This window comes from Daktulosphaira vitifoliae, unplaced genomic scaffold (genome assembly GCF_025091365.1).
Source record: "Daktulosphaira vitifoliae isolate Bord-2020 unplaced genomic scaffold, ASM2509136v1 Scaffold_1, whole genome shotgun sequence".
NCBI lineage: Eukaryota > Metazoa > Arthropoda > Insecta > Hemiptera > Phylloxeridae > Daktulosphaira > Daktulosphaira vitifoliae.
Window position 1 is genome coordinate 76,886,929 of NW_026099572.1, and position 19,044 is coordinate 76,905,972.

General features: G+C 26.7%; 1 protein-coding gene across 1 annotated transcript in view; it reads right to left on the reverse strand.

Moving 5' to 3' along the window:
* Nucleotides 1–365: 365 nt before the first annotated feature.
* Nucleotides 366–19,044, reverse strand: part of LOC126909422 (serine/threonine-protein kinase SIK2-like) — a 30,780-nt gene continuing 12,101 nt past the window's right edge. The window contains exons 4-10 of the mRNA XM_050691850.1: nucleotides 15,579–15,694; nucleotides 15,348–15,518; nucleotides 13,790–13,913; nucleotides 10,543–10,745; nucleotides 5,743–7,437; nucleotides 2,070–2,217; nucleotides 366–650 (exon numbers count right to left, since the gene is read on the reverse strand). Of these exons, the coding sequence (XP_050547807.1) occupies nucleotides 2,080–2,217; nucleotides 5,743–7,437; nucleotides 10,543–10,745; nucleotides 13,790–13,913; nucleotides 15,348–15,518; nucleotides 15,579–15,694 (2,447 nt within the window). The 3' untranslated portion in view covers nucleotides 366–650; nucleotides 2,070–2,079. The remainder of the gene's footprint in view (nucleotides 651–2,069; nucleotides 2,218–5,742; nucleotides 7,438–10,542; nucleotides 10,746–13,789; nucleotides 13,914–15,347; nucleotides 15,519–15,578; nucleotides 15,695–19,044) is intronic.

The following is a 19,044-nucleotide window of genomic DNA, read 5'->3' on the forward strand; positions in this document are numbered from 1 at the left end:
TCTAAATTATTCTTTATATAAATTTATATTAATACAAATTTTTATTTATACAAATTCCGTCAATTTTTTAATTACTAATAATAAACATAAGCGGAATTAAAAAAAATATTTTCTAAAAGTTAAACTTATTTAGTGCATCTATAAAAATATTTTTATATTTTACATAATTTTTCTGGATTTTTAGGGGAGATAATTTTATTTTGGAAGAGGCTTGGAATCTCCAACTCCGAGCATGACGATAAATGTTTAGTTTTTAAACCAATAATGGAAATATTAATGACATTTAGAAAATCTCAATAAAAGGTTGTGTATCCAAAATAAACTTAAGGCTCAATTTCACTAAACCAATATTTAATACAAAATTGTTTTAGTATTTATACAAACCTATAAATATCATTTATTCAAAAATTTTGATTGTTATTCTTTTTTACTATACAATTAAAATGATTATTTCGTATGAGTGTACACTAAAATTTAAGCACAAATTTTAATTTAAAAAAAAAATAATAGTATACAAAATTATGTCGATTGATATAAATAAGTATAAATGCAAACTACTAAACATATTAGGTAACGTAATTACATCTTGACTAATGTTGAATGCGTTTCGTTAAAAAAGTTCATTCTAATCGTGTACGAGTATTATTTTCCTGAAAACAAAAATGATTTATACAATTATTATATATTTTAATTGGTTTATTCTCATAAATTTAGTATTATAGTTCAGTAATAAAACAAAAACAAATTGAATTGATTCGAGGGTAAACTGAATGATAAATAATAAAAATTGATCACTTGTGGCTAATTAATTAAATAAACTTAAAACTATATTAAAAATATTATTAATTTAAAAACTAAAAAACAACGTTATCATTATCAACGCTAAACACATACTGACACCTTGTCCAGAAAAAAACTCTTATATACCCCTAGTGACTTTATCACCTAGTGACATCATTACTAAGCAATATTATCACATTTACAGTTTACACAAGCTTAATAATGAATTTTTCAGTGGACCAAGATCCCAATTCATTAAATTGTTTTTATTTTTAAACATTTTCATTGCCTCCCTAATATTAAGTTCTTTGTAATTATTTACGTTTTTAATTAATGGTTTTAATGGAGTGATTATGTGTCAATAAATGTTCAGCCACTGGAGATTTCTCAATTTCTTGATTTTTAATGTTTCTTAAGTGCTCTTTAAACCTGACCCCTATATTTCTTTTTGTTTGTCCTACGTAACATTTATTACAATTTTCACATTGTATTTTATAAATGCCTAATTTCCCCCCTTCTTCTACTTTATCTTCAGGGTACCTAATAAATATCTTAAATTATTATTCTTAGATGTTACTAAAGTAATACCAAAATTCTTAAATATTCTAGCTAGTCTATTTAAGATACCCGTATAATATAAAATGGGTGATCTAATTACTTTTTGTTCCCCCACGCTAGTGAGTGTACTAGCTGCCTTCCTTTCTTTATTTCACTTTCGTGTTCGGACTAATTTTGAAATCATGTTTTCGTTATACTCATTAAATCTAGCTATTTCTTTTATAACCACCAATTCTTTATCAAAATCTATTTTATTAATTGGAATATTAATTAATCTGTAAACCATACTATTAAAAGCTGCCAATTTGTGTTACCAGCTGTGGTACGATTTGTTCGGAATGTATCTAAACGTGTGCGTGTTTTTTCGATAAATTTCAAAATTTAATTCCCCCTTTGCTCTTTTAACTAATAAATCCAAAAAAGGCAATTTTCCCTCTACTTCTTATTCATATATTCATATTCTTGTTCATTAACTTCCAAACTCTAATAACAATATTTATAATAACTCAGGATAAATAATCTTTATTATCAAACCTTACCTGGCTTGCCAATGCGAATAGTGTGTAAAACTACAACACATTACTCGGGTATCGTGTTAACTGCCAATCTTTGTAAATATTGTAAAAGAAATTAAAGAAAAATCGTTTTACGAGCTAACCATGACTTTATTTTTTATGTTCCACTTTAAATATCCTAATAAAAATTTACTGAACTTATTTCAACTACCTTACCTATATAATATTATCCGGATTCCATTTGTTCTCCAAGTTCTGATATGGTGTTTTCTGATAAGGATTGTAATCTAGGTGTTGTCCATGCTGATATGTCGTTGGAACCCAACAAAGAATTTCCCATTGGCATATTAACTGTACTGCTAAGCTGTTAATTAAAATAAACATACACTATATTTAGTGATTTAAATATATCAAATCAAAATATCTATTTTAGATTATAAGTAAGCTTTTGATACATAAATTCATATTGATGTTAATAGTTTTTTATTTAACATTTCATAAAGTAGGATCTTCTTAAGTAGATCAAAAAAATTAAATTTACATAACTTCTAAAAAAATGTATCATTTTATAGTAATTATTGATTTTGGGAATGGCAATTTATACAAGCTCTAAGATTTTATTTGATATAAGTTTAAAGGACACAGATATTTTTGAATATTTTTAAAATTTGATTTTATGAAGACTTTTATTTTTAAAATTATAGTTCACTTTATGAGTTTGGTATAGGTTTAAAAAATTCTTAAGTTTTGGAACATCATAAAAAATTGAAATGAAAAAAAAATTTGACATTTATTTATAGGTAGTCTCAATTAAACCCTTCTTGTACTCAATTTTTCAATTGAATTTTTATGAAAAACATCAAAAGAAAGCATATTATTTCTAGTATGTATATTTACAATTTCGTACTAATCCAACTTTTTAAAACAAAATATGGTTTTAAAACGCAAAAAAAAATTCTGATTTATCTCATTTGACGGCTGCTTATATCTTGAGATATTTTAAAAAAATTTTAATTATTTCAATTTTTATCGCTATTTGGTCAAAGTACATTAAAATCTATTAAAAATTAAAATATTGGTGTTGATTTAGGGTTATTTAGATTATCCTAATGTGTCCAAATGTACGTCTATGGACCTTTTTACTTCTATTAACCTATGATTTTTCTTTATATTTTCGCCTTCCCTTAAAATCATTTATAACTGCCACTAATAGAAATATTGAATTGTCCCTCTGAAAATTTCTTTTGTATTTGCGGACGACTTTTAGATTTCACTTATTTAATAATGTATTTTGCCCTTGTAAAGCTTATCTTTAAAATCTTCTAATAACCAACCATTTTTTTAGAGCAAATCATAATCTTATATCCAGAACTCGGGATTTCAAGGTCTTATAGCATTTGTGTTGAATCACTTCTTTATTAATTTAATAGAATTTCATAATACTCCCAATACATATTAAAATAATTAAGTATACTTAATTATTTTAATCAATAAATGATTTGTCTACTTTCTTTGACTAATTTGACTAACTAATCGTTTTAAATATCTTGGCATACTACTGTCAAATTTTTAATATACTTAACAAATTTATCATAAGTGTACCCCGGATTAAAATTTAGGACAAATCCGGTAATAATTTGAACTTATTAATGTGATAATGTCAAGTAGTTAATATTTTTTGACTAATTGTAGAAAATGTTATAATAAATTAAGACAATTCTACCGACACTATAAACTGATGATTTGACAATTAAATATGCAACTACGCAATTAACAAAATTTTATTTAAGCCAATTGGACCTCGTCATTTGGGTTAGTAAACTCCTTTAAATTCATTATCAAACTATATTGTCTCAGTACTCGTCGGCTTTATCCGACTATCAACTTTACGCCAACGACAAAAGTTTGTTTTTTCCTTGACACCTTTGTCTACCTTATATCTCATCTTACTTAACTCAAGTCCTACACTTCGTCTGCACCTCATATTTCATTGTTCTTTTCTAAACCCGAAGTATTTATGTCTTGCACCTCGTTTGCATTTCCTGCTTTAAACTCCTTTTTAGCTCACCAGGTATTTAGAGCTTGCACTTTGCCGGCACCTTATATTTTGGTATTTCTCGCCTTACTTTCTTATAACAACGACTCTTCGACACCCTTGATAGTATCACAACATATTGTGATTACCAATATTCAGACGCACTACTTATATAGTGATTTATTCTTCATTTTTGTCTTATGACAAGTACAGGCACCTATTTTAGAGACTCGTATTTTAATGTTTAAAATAAAACTTCAGTTCGCATTTTTATAACACGTTTTTGGTCATAATTATGTGAAAACTGTTTGATTTGTGAAAAATTACCAGCAAACTTACACACTTGCAATTTAACATAAAAATCCAATATACTTGATTCCTAAAAGATCCATGGTTTTTATCATTCAATTGTAATAAATTGAAGAAATGTTTCCTATTTCTAATCTTAAGTTCTCGAGGGAATATATGTTGAAAGTAAGAAATACTTATTGAATCAAATGTAACCAGATGAATAAAACATTAGCCATTACTTTACATTGTCTGTCCTTGACACAAATCAGTTGTTTAACACTATATTACGAAAGTATAAAGTATTTTTCTTAAACCGTCAATATACTGATTACATGTACCAAAGTTTTAATTAATTAAAAATTTGAATTATATACTCGATAAATAGCGATGTCATATTAATGATGATCAATAGCCTGAGATGTTGTTTAGGTAAAAAAATATTGACTTTAATCATTTTATTTTTCAGAAATTCAGTTTACAATAAACCTTTATTCCTGAAAAAAGAACATTTTGAAGGGAGTACATTACAGTTTAATGAAAAATTAAAATAAATTAAATTAATCACTTTCAATTATTTAATTAAAAAAAGTTTTTATGAATTAAACATAAACTAGAGTTAAGTTTCCGACTAGTCAAAATCTTTCGCGACCAATTGACTAGAGTTTAACGTATCAAATGGTAAAATTCAGTCAAAGAAAAATGTTTATAATTTTTTTTATGTTATTCCACAATTAATCAAAATATATTAATCTTTTTTTATTTAAAAATCAAGCTGGACAAGTAAGTTACTATTGTAACTAGTATTCTTAAATTAGATTCGAAAAAATAAAGTTCAGTTATTAAGTTAAGTTACTAAGTTTTAATAGTAAACTCAGTTAAGTTACTAATTACTTTAAATATTAAGAATAACTTCATAATCTACATTAAGTTAGCAAATAAAAGTTTTTGCTGTTCATAAAAAAGAAATTTTTTTTTATTCGAAAGGTAAAATAAATTCCAAGTATATACCATAAAATACAACAAGGAAACCTATGTTTTAAAATTTTATTAAAACTTTAAAAATTATAAAATTATGTTATTGCTGTCAAAAGACATAGATAGTACTTTCACACGAGGTACAATTCATCCATTTTTTTTATTATTTTAAATTTCTTCAAAAAATTTTATTTTATTACAGAATTATACTAAATAGTCTATTAACCAAAATTACTGTGCACTAACTTAACTCTTTAAAAATAAACCCAAAGTTTTTTATTAAGTTATTTAGTTAAGTTAAAACATTAAACTAACTTAATATACAATTTTTTAACGCGCCAGTGCTTAGCATTGAAAAAAGTAAAAAATTTTCATAAAATAATGACTAAATGTTTAAAAAATCTTTAACACTGTCAATGTTGTATAATAAAATTTTTCATTTTTTTAAAAATAATATTTATAATATTTATTATAACCAAACAATAGGCCGGTCAATTAACATAGTGCCAATAATCCTACTTAAAAATTTCTAGCTAGACTAAAACAATATTTTTTCAATTTTCAAACTGTTAGAACTGCTTATCTTACCTGAGTGTAATTTTTAGAAAAATTCAATGGCTGTCCAGCTGTACTGTACCAATGGTGTTGTGGATCTGGAACTGACAACCAATTGGCTTGGTTATCGAAGTCGTTTATTTGACAAGTGGCCATAGTGTGTGGTAGCGACTGCCAACTACCATCAGATTGCAAATGTACACTTAGGTGATTTCCATCGACACTCATGTTAACACCACTACTGCTTACACCATTTGGTTGAAACATTATTTGGGTCGTTTTAAGCAATGATTGTCGTTGATTATTATGATGATGTCTTTTTGTGTCTTGCCCCACTGCCGCTGTTGAAAATGCACATTGCTTTTGCAATAGGTTTCGTTTGTGTTGGTGCAATCGTTGCTGGAGTAATTGTTGTTGTAAACCTGCTTTATCCAATGCAAATCCATCAATAGCGGCATAATTAAATCGCTTAGCTATGGCTGCTGATGGAGATCTTGGTGGTACTGTATCTTTACTGCTACTATAGCGATAGTCACCATGTTGAAGAGATGCCTGTAACGAATCACGTTGATCAATACCACGACCAACTGGAGAGTCAAATAACTCAATCTGTTTCCGCAATTCATCGTTAGGTAAACAACTCTGATAGAGTGATTTTAAAGTATCGTGTTCCATTTGAACGGTATGCAGTTCTGAAAGACCTTTGTTCCGGAAGCAGTCTTGTATCTTTTGGTTGTTAAAAGCCAAACGTTCACGATTAACAAAATGTGGAGATCTGGGCATTGGAGGATACTGATTGATTTGATTCATTAATCCATCAGATGCTCTACGGCCTTCACGAAAATTTATTGGTGACAAATTTTCTTGGTGTAATAGACGCGCCTTGCCACCGTCCGCTGAACTAGGTGTGTACGCGACAAAAGAATTGCGTCTGTCCCAAGAAGAAGGATAACTGTTAAGAGCGTTTACTACCGTATCGATGTAATTGTGCCCACAATCATTGGGCGCACACGATGGTAAACTTGATACTAATTCAGTCTCATAGTGACCCGTAACGGACGGTAAATCAGCCAAATTCTGGCTATGGCTTTTTATCACTGGCGTTGGATATGCTAATCGCTGCATAGGTAGAGGCAGCGTTGGACTAGAGGATATTACATCTTCTAAATCAGTTTCGATACCCTCGTCTGTCGATGTCGAGTACTGTGGTGCTATCATGGTGGTATGATCTAATCGAGTGTGATAGCATATTTTTGGTATTTCTTCTTGTGGCGCAGAAACCAAATTATTCGGTACAAATGTTTTATCCGACACTGGCTTACTCTTAAATTTGGGAAGTTGAGGGAGTTCTCTAAATGGCGGATGTTGTTGAGATTTAAGATCGGCTAAGTTAACGGAATGCTGAACAGCACGGCCCTGGCTATATGACCGCGGTCGATTGGACGGCAAGTGACTATTAAGGTGAACAGTTGCTGCGCTGGTCTTAGGTTGTTTCCATAAATCTGATATGTACTGGTGACCAGCTGGACAATCTATAGAAGCTCTTTTCTTAGGACTAGGGTGACCTCCACAAAATAAATTTGGTTCGTAAGAAACCGGAAGTTGTTTTTCAGATAACTTTCTTTCTTGAGAGTAATGACAATTTTCTTGCGATTTTTGTTGTTTGAGTTTTTCCAGAAGTAAATAATAAATAGCTGCATAATGATCATATGTTCGATTTCTCAACGACTGTACAAAAATAAAATATTTTACATTATTTTCCTTAAACTTTCATCAATAATATCTATATTTATATCAATTATTAATATTTATGAGTTAGACTAAAAGATTAAGTAAAATAATTTAGATATCAAGTAAAAGAATAGATGGTAAAAAAAAATAAAATTGCTCATATACTCTTGAAGATAATAAAAGATTCTGTAAAATATTGTTTAGTAAAGATCGTCAACAATGATCGAATATCGATATAATTTCGATATTGGAAAGTTTTTGATAAATTTTCGATATTGCTTTGAATGCGATTATAAATATAGAATTTGAAGGTTAATCTAAATTTTACATAGACCAATCATATCTATTTCAATGTTGCGTTAATCATCATTACGTTTAACATCAAAAATATGTGAATTCTTAAATTTATTGACAATTAAGCCTAAGTCACTGGCATCAATGTCATCTATAAAAACCCAGCACAGTGGGGTCGCGGCATAGTGGAGACGTTGCATAGTTGGGTCCAGTATAGATTTAATCTGACAGTGATTAAAATCACTATCATAAGAAACGCTTCGATGCAAATCAGTAGATAGTGTTTAATTNTCACTTAAATAAAAATCATAGTAATCATTTCTAATTAACTTTTGGCATTTAAAAAGATTCTACAATGGAAATATTCAGAATTTAATTAATTTTAATGATTATATATCTAAAAAAAACAATAAAAAAAAAGTTGTTAAAAAGATTTACTCAATTGAGCGTATTATAAAAATTTGATTATAATTGTAAAAATCTATCGTTAAATTCAGGTAAAACTAAAAATCATTTTTTTTTTTTAATTTATAATTTATATAGCAACATGTTACAAAAAAATTTGGAATATTATAGACTGGTAGTAGCATACACAAATAGAGTTAAAAAATTAATAAATTACAAAGTAAAATTATTTACTTTTGTAGTTGAATATTTTTATCATATCAAATCTATTTCGACAATAAATACTTTAAGAATATTAGAAATTAATGATTTTAATTGTTTGTATGGAAAAAGCTGATTAAGCTACTTTTTATTTGAATAAGGAATATTTTTTAGATTTTTAAGTGTAACAACTTAAACTAAATACGAATTGTAATCATTTGACGTATCGTTGAAATAGTAGGTCTAGTGAGGGTTGGCAAAATAAATCGTAGCCACAAAAAGAACCACATAGTGAAATAGTATTAACATGAATATAAATTTCTTCTCACGAGAGGAGACTATAGTGATAGGATCCTTTATATTTATTGATTAATTGAATCTAAATGAGATAAATATCAAATGATTTGAAAATTTTATTCTAACTCAAAAAAAATGCAAAATATTAATAGCCACAGACGAATTTGAACCTCGTACCCTATACGAGAAAGACACAAGTGTTACCAATTCGGCAACTGTTCGTTGCTTTCGTCGCATTATAAAATTAGCTATTTAAGCTAACTTAAATTTAAAAACCCAGCACATTGGGATGGCGGCACAGTGGAGTCGTGGCATAGTTGGGTCCAGTATAGATTTAATCTGACAGTGATTAAAATCACTATTATAAGAAACGCTTCGATGCAAATCTGTAGATAGTGTTTAATTTAAAAAAAAAAATTTGTCAAAAAAGTAGGTCAAATGAGAGCTGAGAAAATAAATGATAGCTACAAAAAAAAAACCACATAGTAAAATAATATTAATATGAATTTCTTCTCACGAGAGGAGACTACAGTAATGGAATCCTTGATATTTATTGAAGTTATTGAATCTAAATGAGATAAAAATCAAATGAGTTAAACATTTTTTTTAACTCAAAAAGAATTTTAAAAAAAATCAGTGCCACAGTCGTGAAAGAACCAAGTGTTACCGTCTCAAAAACCGTACGTTTCATTCGTCACTTAATAAAAATGTAAATTTAGCTAGTTCAAATTTTGAAGTTATTTTTCTGGACTTCAAAGAAACAAAAAATTTAAATATGATTAATTTTTTATACTATGTCATTTAGATTGATATAATATTTATGAAAAACAGTGTAATCCCCTTATAATAAAATAAAATACATAACCAAGAATTTTAATAAAAAAAATAGCATATTATTGAATACGGTAGCCATTTGCGCATAGAAGATAGGTCGTCGGGACAAATTTTTTTTTTCATTTTATAGTACATAAAATAAGCTTTAATTTGATATATGTTTAAAGGACGCAGTATTTCCGGAACATTTTCAAAAATTAAGTTGAAAAAGTTAGTTTTTGAGAAAAAGTTGTTATTTTAAATCCCCCCCAATGAGCAGGTTAAGCGTTAGATTTTCAAAAAAATGATATCAAATGAAAGGGATATATCTAAGGTTTTAGTATAAAAAAAATTATGTTGATTTGTTTATTTTTGAAAAAGTTATGATAGTTTTAAGAAAAAAAGTGAAAAAAATGACGAAATTTACCGATTTAAAAAATTGTAATTTTTTTTTAAATTTCCCCCATTTACGAGGAACGAGGGAATTTTTTTGAATTTTTAAGAGTAATGTCTTGAACTAGATACGATTTGTGATCTTTTGACATATTATTCATCAAAATCGGTCCAGTGAGATCTGAGAAAAAGTGACAACAGTCATAAAAAGAAAACATAATGATAAAATTAATACCTTCTCAGCTTCGCATCGAAGCTAAAAAATATTGGAAATGCAATATATAAGTTAAGCAGTCGGTGCAAGTGAAAATAGTTAACCTTATGTTATTGTTTTATATTTATGACCTTGAACAACACCATAGGTAAGATTATTTTAATAATAGAATTGGATCATACCAATGACATACTTTTCATATTTACAATGTATATAAACAAATCATTTTGGTTGTTGATTTTTCTTATAATATTTTATCTTATTAGTCATAAAACTCCTCATTCGTAATTCTAAAGTTATCTCTTTGAGGTTAAATTTATGTTTAATTTAATATTGAAGTACAAAAATGTTTATAATGTTTCTATGTCACATGATCCCGTGACAATGCGTATTAGATACTACTGCGGTAACGAATCGACCATGTCGTCCCTACCTTAACTATGGTGTAATCGAGGTTATTAATTTTGCGTTAATTAATAACAAACCTGTCTAGTTCTTGACGTATTTATATCCAAACTACTCATAAACCTCAATACTTGATCGTTAGGTTCTGCGGGCATTTCGGCTGCAGTACCCGGTAACAATCTAGGTGCTTCTTCCAACATCCAAGGATGCCTTTTAATTTGTTCTATAGTATATCTTTTGTTCGGATCTAGTATAAGCATTTTGCGGATTAATGATTCACAACCTAAGCAAAAATACGTAAATAAATAAGACTTAAGTTAGAAATACAACTAAGCTAAGCTATAATTAAGTTTTAAGATCTAATTTCTTGTAATTATAGATCAAAAAAAAAGAATAATACTATTGTAATGTGTGTAAAATTTCATAAATATCTCACTATTTTTATTTATGAAGTGAATTAAACATTTTTAAAATAAGATAAATATATTTAAACTCTTACGAAGTCTAATTATAAAGTATTGATACTTATGGTGTTACTTGTAAACTGGTTGTATAATGAGATTTTTTATTATGTATTTATTCAAAAAAAAAAGTAATAACAAATTCTGTGAATTTTCTTCATATTTATAAAATGGTACAAAAAGATAAATACCATAATAAAAATTGGCAGATAATTGAAAACTAGATTACGCGTGATACAACAAAATAAATAACCAAATGTTGTATATCAAAGTTTTGTCTAATAAGACATTATAGTTATTTCTGAATCCTTTTACTTAAAAGGCAATGTGCAGTTTTTTTTTATTCTAAAAATTTATATTCAGTGGTTAAAATGGTAAAAATTAGGAAAGGGGACTATAGTTCCTAAAAATCTAAATCACAAAAAATTGTCTCCCCTCAAAGGCTAAAAATGATATTCATCATTATACAGGAATAAATTAGTACCTAACTATAATATTTTTTATTTCATGAAAAATCAATAAGAAACGAATATTATACAATATGTCACAAAATGAGTATCATAATTTTAATTTATTATAAAAGTAAATGCAAAACAGTCTTTTTAAATTTTAAATATTATACTATAACAGAAACAAATTGAGAAAAAATATTAACATTAACTAATTTAGGAAGGTAACACATAAAAATATGAAATGAAAAATATATTAATATAATTTATAAAATATTCAACAAATTAAAAATGTATTAACAACCGTGGTAGTTTCTATTGATATCATTAATGTTTTATCACCTTAAATTTTTATTTCTATCACTTTACAACCCTTAATATAATAAGTCTTTTATTCTATGTGTAGAAATTAATTTTTAAGCTTATATTAGAGAATTTATTAATTAACTTTTGAATAATCCAAAAAAAAAACAAATAACAATAATTACGTCACGGTCAACCATACTCCAAGTACTTATATTACCACGGTCGTATTATAAAATTCTTATCATTTCATAATTTAAGTTCTTCTACAATCATATTTTTTTAACAATTTTGACCATTCGAATAATTTTCTTATATTAACTACTCTTTTTACTCTTTAATGTTCAAAATTAAAGCGTACCCCGGCATTTTGAGATTTGATTTAAAGAAAACGCTAGATTTTACTCCAAATAAGAAAAGGGACTCCGTCACCCTCCGTCCACCATCATTTAAAAATACTGTTTATATGGCGTTTAACGACCAACATTTTTAATATGTAGATGAAAAAATAAAATATGATAAAGCAGCTACAGCGAATTTTCTATAATGACCTCCAAAGGTACTTCTAAAAGTAATTCGAATGTTGGAGACCTTGTACATATTCAGCAGAAGCAAACTTTGATGAATACAATGAAAAATTATTTTTTCTAATAAGTATATACTTCTTTTATTTTTCAGTATATTCTTTTGTGGAATAAAAATAAAATTTTAATATGACTAAATTTAAAATAATAAACTTTTAAGCAAATAAAATCAACAAAAAATTTAATTTTTAGTCGATTTTATTTACGGTTATATTTTAATATGCGAAACAACATTCGTTTTAACCAATGTCCCATAAATTATTCGTTGGGTTATGGTAAAATAACCATTATTATAAGAACTCCTACATGATTTAGAAAGCAAAAGTTGATGAAATACCCACAAAACGATCAACAATAGCTGGTAGCGTATGAATTAATCTTTTGGTAAAACTAGCCAACTGTGTTATAATGACGTCACGGCATGTGCGTCACAAGAACTATGAATGGGATAGGGAATATTTCAATGCCGATACAAAGTTAAAATAAACCACATAAAGGTACAAGTAATTTAATATGAAACATTTTAGTACTCTTCAGTGTGTATAATAAAAAATAATAATTCTGGTCTATTCTTTTTTAAGTATTTTAAATTTTTGCGTTATCTAACTTTATATTTAGAAAATTAAAGTAAAAAAACTCTACTTAGACACAAAAAAAAAATCGAAACATAATAGGGAAACCCCTAGAAATTGACAAAGCTTGGTAAAGAAGCTTTACCTCCAGGGTATCCTCCCTATTTGAGTGTTAATTTGAAGCAATCAACAGGTTATTTGGAAGAATTTAAAAAATTTTTAAGGTTGTCGACATTTTGCGTATACCTATATAATTTAATAGAAGAACTACAAGTATACGATCTGCACACCCAAATATTAGACTTCGTTAGTGTATGGTCATTCTCAACTATCACTTAAATAAATACAGCATAGCTGGTTGACAGTTACATTGAATAAAATTTGTTCTGCTTGGCATAATGTATCTTTATGTACTTTTTTCAACATAAAATAATTGCTCTTTTCAAATTTGTTTACTGCGTATAATAGAATTAACAGTAATTGTATAACGTTTAATATTCATTTTAACACAACAATTAATATGTTCTAAATCACAAAAACTTACAATCAATAGTTAGCTACCAATAAAAATTAAAAATAATTTGAATTATTGAGTAAAAATTATTAAAATCCCAATTAAACCAGGTGGTTTAGATGCAAAAAAAAATGTCAAATCGAAACTAAACTTATACGGAATAAATAGTAAACTTAGAAAATAAATGGAAAATTTTTGAATTACGTTTCATTTTACTGGAAATATGATTAACTTAATATCTAGCATGTTTAAATATAAGATGTGATGAAAAAAGTTAGAATATGAAACTTCATTTAATCACACACATTTTACTAAAAGAGTGAAAAAATATATCCCTGAAGTAGAACAACATTTTTGTTGGTTGTAAAAAAAAAAATAATAAAATATAAATCGCTAACCAACATTTTTTTACTTAAATAAAACGTTATACTTCATAATACTAACCTGTGCTCATAAAGTATGGTATGCGGAATCTTCCAGATAATACTCGGTCTCTAAGTGAATGTAATGTGCTACCGTCAAATGGTAAAGCTCCACAAACAAGAACATACAGCACCACACCCATACTCTACATACAAATTATTAATAAACAATAGTTAGTACAAAAATGCTATATATTAATAATCAACAATTAAATATATGTCTAAATGAATGAGATAAAGAAAAAACAGTAGGGTTTCAATAATACTTTAAAGATAAAAAAATCTTAGTTTTTGTTCATGTGAATTAATAATATACAATTTTTTAAATTTTGTACTGCATTAATTTATAATAGACAAGTTTTTTTTTTAATTTATAACAAACCTAATAATTAAATACTGTTAGCAGTAGAATTTTTTTAGATTAAAAAGTGTTTTTTTAAGTAATAAACCATTTAATCAATTGAAAAATAAAATTGTTTTATTTTTTAATTCTTTCAGTTACATGTTTTTCCTAATTCATCAAACATTAAATATTTTTTGTGCTTATTCTATATACTTTCTTTGGGTGCCAACTTTATTTTTTCAGAGGGCAATGTATACAGAGCCGGATTAAGACCTATACAGGCCCTGAAACGGTACCTTTAGATGGACCCCTATGGTAATTGTCGCAATCATAATAAAAGTGATGAGCAAAAAAAAAACCAGAAAAACTAGTCACTAATAAAAACGAGGCTAGTAAATTCGAGACGGGCCTTGGAGTGTTCGCGCCCTTAATTTGGCCCTAAATGTACAAACATTTTTATCTTATTTATTAGATATTGATTTAATTAAGAAAATTTCTGGTCGATAATCACTTTTAGACCAATATTTTAAACATTATTACCTCTAATCATTACTTTAAATTGTTAATAACTTCTAAAATACTAATCCAAAAGTTATATCGACCAGTCATTTATTTTCTTAATTAAATAATTATATAATAAATTAACTAATTAATTATGTATGTTGACATTTAAAAAATAAAGCTGACAATCTTAGAAGGTATAAATATAAAAATATATCATGGTTGAAAATTTAACAAAAGTATATAACTAGAAAAAAAAATTTACCAATATTATTTATATTTTTCGAATAAATAAGTGGTTTATGATAAATGAGTTTATGTATAATTTCCGTATATTCTTATAAACATTGAAATTATAACACCACTATAACTTTAGCGACAGTATTATAATCTGCATAATTAAAAATAATTTACTTTACTTGAAAACAACTTCAGAAACACAGGTACCAAAGATACTTATTATTACGCGCTTCAATTTCAGTTTATACGATTGTTCGTTTTTAAATATTTAAGTAAAAAATAAAGTTGCGCAATAAGGTCACAGTTCCGAAGTGAAAAACATCAGCCGTGACGAAGAATAGATATTAATTATTAACATCGCACTTACTACGACTTAAATGTAACTTCTAACAATAGCAGTTTTGAATTACTAAGAGAGCAAAATCTAAATATTATTTTTCTGAATGAAATTCCAATATGATAATATTGCATTATTATAATGTGCATTTTTTTTTACCCAGACGTCGATTTCAGGTCCGTAGTACTTTTTGCCTTCAAAAACTTCTGGTGCAGCATAAGGAGGACTACCACACCAAGTAGCTAGTTGTTCACCTGGCGTAAAATAATTGCTAAATCCAAAATCTGCTATTTTTATATTCATGTGAGAGTCTAAAAGTAGATTTTCAGCCTGAAAATAATAATTAACAATCAGAAAATATAATTATATTTTAATTTCAAATAATATTACTTTCAAATCTCTATGAACAACATGTCTATTGTGACAATATTCTACGGCAGAAAGTATTTGCCAGAATTTTTTTCTGGCGGCAGCTTCAGTCATCCTTCCATATTTTGCTATGTAATCTAAAAACACATGCAATTAATCTACATTAATGTTTTATATTGGCAATAATAAATATAAAATTCATGAATTTTATCATGGCACATGTTCAGTATTCTATATCTTAGATAAAATGGGTTTGCAGAACTATTCCTAATATTATTAAACAACAAAATATTTACAATCATATATTTAAACACTTAAAAATTTTCATACAGTTACTAGACCTTGACTATCAATATTGAAGAAAAACTAATAACTAGATACTGTAAAAAACTGTCTAACTTAAAATGAAATACATGATATATTAATTAAATTGTCCTTAAAAATATAGTATTTTATCGTGTTAGTTACTAGCTAGCTACGGATCGATGAGCATTGGAAATTTATTAACGTTCAATTTCAAATCTTACTACCATAGTACAATTTAAGTATAGTATATCATAGTATTGACATTGATTTCAATATCTATAAACTCTAACAGAGAGTAAATAATTGATAATATATATATAATATACTATTTTATCTATATTGATAATATAAAAAATATGAAGAAAAAATCTTCATAATATACAAACAGATTTTAATAATTACAAATTGAAATTTTAAGCAGCTATATAATTATATATATATGTGTATGTTAATTAATTAAATATCAAAGAACGTTCATAACATGAATTATATATAGTTTAGACTAACTTATACTTAAACTAATCCGATTAAATTATTATTTTGAAGATAAATATGATTTAATGACTCATTTAATTTTTAATTTAAATAACATTACTTAAAATTTTAAAATAGTACACCACTTTACAATCTTAGAAATAGAAGTTTTATTACAAGTAACCCCAAAAATTGGCAATAGTTCATAACAGGGTTTAAAATAAAAAAAAACCCAGCATATATTGTGTTTAATTTTAAAAAAATTTGTGTATTATTCCAAAAGCTACATGATCTGCTAGTTCCTTATTAATATCTTGATTAAGATAAAGTATGTCAAATGAAAAAGGGATTATTAAAAAATATTATTTCTCATAAAAAAATTGTGTTGATCCATACACTTTTCAATAAGTTATAGCATTATAAAGTTAAAATATAAAAAATAAAATCGAGAATTTTCACACGAAAATAGCATTCGGTAGCCATTTTTGCCGTGAAGACAAATCCAGAGGTCAAATTTTTGTTTTCAAATTAAAGTATATTACATTAGCTTTAATTTAAGATATATATAAAAGTGTTAGACCTTCCGGAACATTTTCAAAAGTTAAGTTGAAAAAGTTGTCATTTTAAATCCCCCCCTGTGGGCAGATAAAGGGTCAAATTTACAAAAAAAATATACTAAATGTTAGGTAAAAACATCAAGCATCTATAAAAATAAAAATTATATTGATATGTTCATTTTTCAAAAAGTTATAGCATTACTAAGTTAAAAATATAAAAAAAATTATTTTACAAAAATCGTAATTTTTTATTAACTTTGATGACTATTTTCACCACGAAGACAAGTCCAGAGGTCAAATTTTTGTTTTCAAATTAAAGTATATTACATAAGCTTCAATTTAATATATATATTGATATGTTCATTTTTGAAAAAGTTACGGCAGTTTTTAATAAAAAAAATTGAAAAAATTTCGAAAATTAGCGATTTTTAAATTTGTAGTTTTTTTGGAGGTTTCCCCTATTTACGGACAACGAGGGAAATTTTTTCAATTTTTAAGGGTAATGTCTTCGACTATATACGATTTGTGATCTTTTGACGTATCGTTGAAAGAAATCCGTTCTGTGAGAGCTGAGAAAAAGTGATAACACACACAAAAAAAAAAAACACATCATAGTAAAACCAATACCTTCTCAGCTTCGCATAGAAGCTAAAATTGTCTTTTTGTTTTTATATTATAAGTTTAAAACATTAAAAAAATTTTTAATGTGGTTTTAATTAATATTCAATTTCAAAATTTCAAAATGTTTAAAATAGTTGAAAATTAGTTCTGCAGTAAGTGTGTCGTATTGAGTATATATTAAGTCGCAGAAGTAAAGAAAATTGATTGTTATACCATGAAAAGAAGCAAATCTAGAGAGAGTATACTGATTTGTAATTAACCACGCTAAAAAGAATATGTTTATTTTATAGTATACACTGTACATAATATTTAGTTAAGCAAACTTATTGAAACAAATAAATAAAACGATAAACTAAAATACTATCAAAAAAAGATCAAAAAATTTTAAGTATGAATTAGTCTACCGCTTTTGCTAGATAATATTAATCTATTTTACCGCAAGGCGTTAGTAATAGATTTAACACGAATATATATACCTAATTTCTTTAGTAGTTTAATTTTACAAGTCTTATCTGAAGAATTATAGATGTAAAATGTAAATTAATGTTTAAAAAGCAATTAAGTATTTTGAACTTTTTTATTTGATCAAAATACATTATTGCATCGAGTACAGAAAAGCATTGAGATTTGAGATTTGAGACTTGATATTTATTTAATTTGTAGTATTGAAGGAAATACAAAGTATAATAATTTTATAATTAAAATTAGTTAGTGCGACTTTAAAACTTTCAAACAAGGCGCTTACTTGAATAATCTTAAAAATTTTTTGCAAGAAATATTTAATCAATATATTAATTTTTTCAATAATCTATAATTTTCAGTTAAGACACACGTGGTTACGAAAATAGGCCAACAATACCAAACGGACACGCAATACCCGTTAACGATTTTTGGCGAAACGCAAGCCACCACCGTACTACACCGGCTCTCGTAGTCAAGAACTGAACTACAGGTTACAATGTTGTTAGGTTTGCGGGGATTTTTTCATGGAAAATCCACAAGATCTATCTGATTTCCACCCGGTCATCTTATAGAACTATGATTCCGACAATTAAATTCAGTCAAATTAAGAAAAGTTGGTTCTTTAACTTTCATATAGATCTATATATGATATATATAGATATATGTAGATAATAACCCATTAGGTAGAAAATTATGTACATAAATTATGTATTTTACCACGTGCATTCGTTACGATTACACATAACTAACAGGCAAGGCGATTTTACTCATCTCAATAACCGTCAACCACCGCGTGCTTTTTAAAACTGGCGACCGCGTTGCGATCAATAAACTTCAACAACGCTCTCGTTCATACTCCTTTGTTGTATTTACAGGGTGACTTAAATCCAATTGTTAATTTTTAAAAATTAAATACTTAAAAATGTTATTCTTAGATTTCAATTGATCGATATTTTAGTTAACATTTTTCTAGACCTTTTTAAATTAAAATGGCAACGCTTTCATAACACAGTAACTTGAGGGTCAATTATTAATTAGAAAATGAATTAATTAATAAAAATGGTACA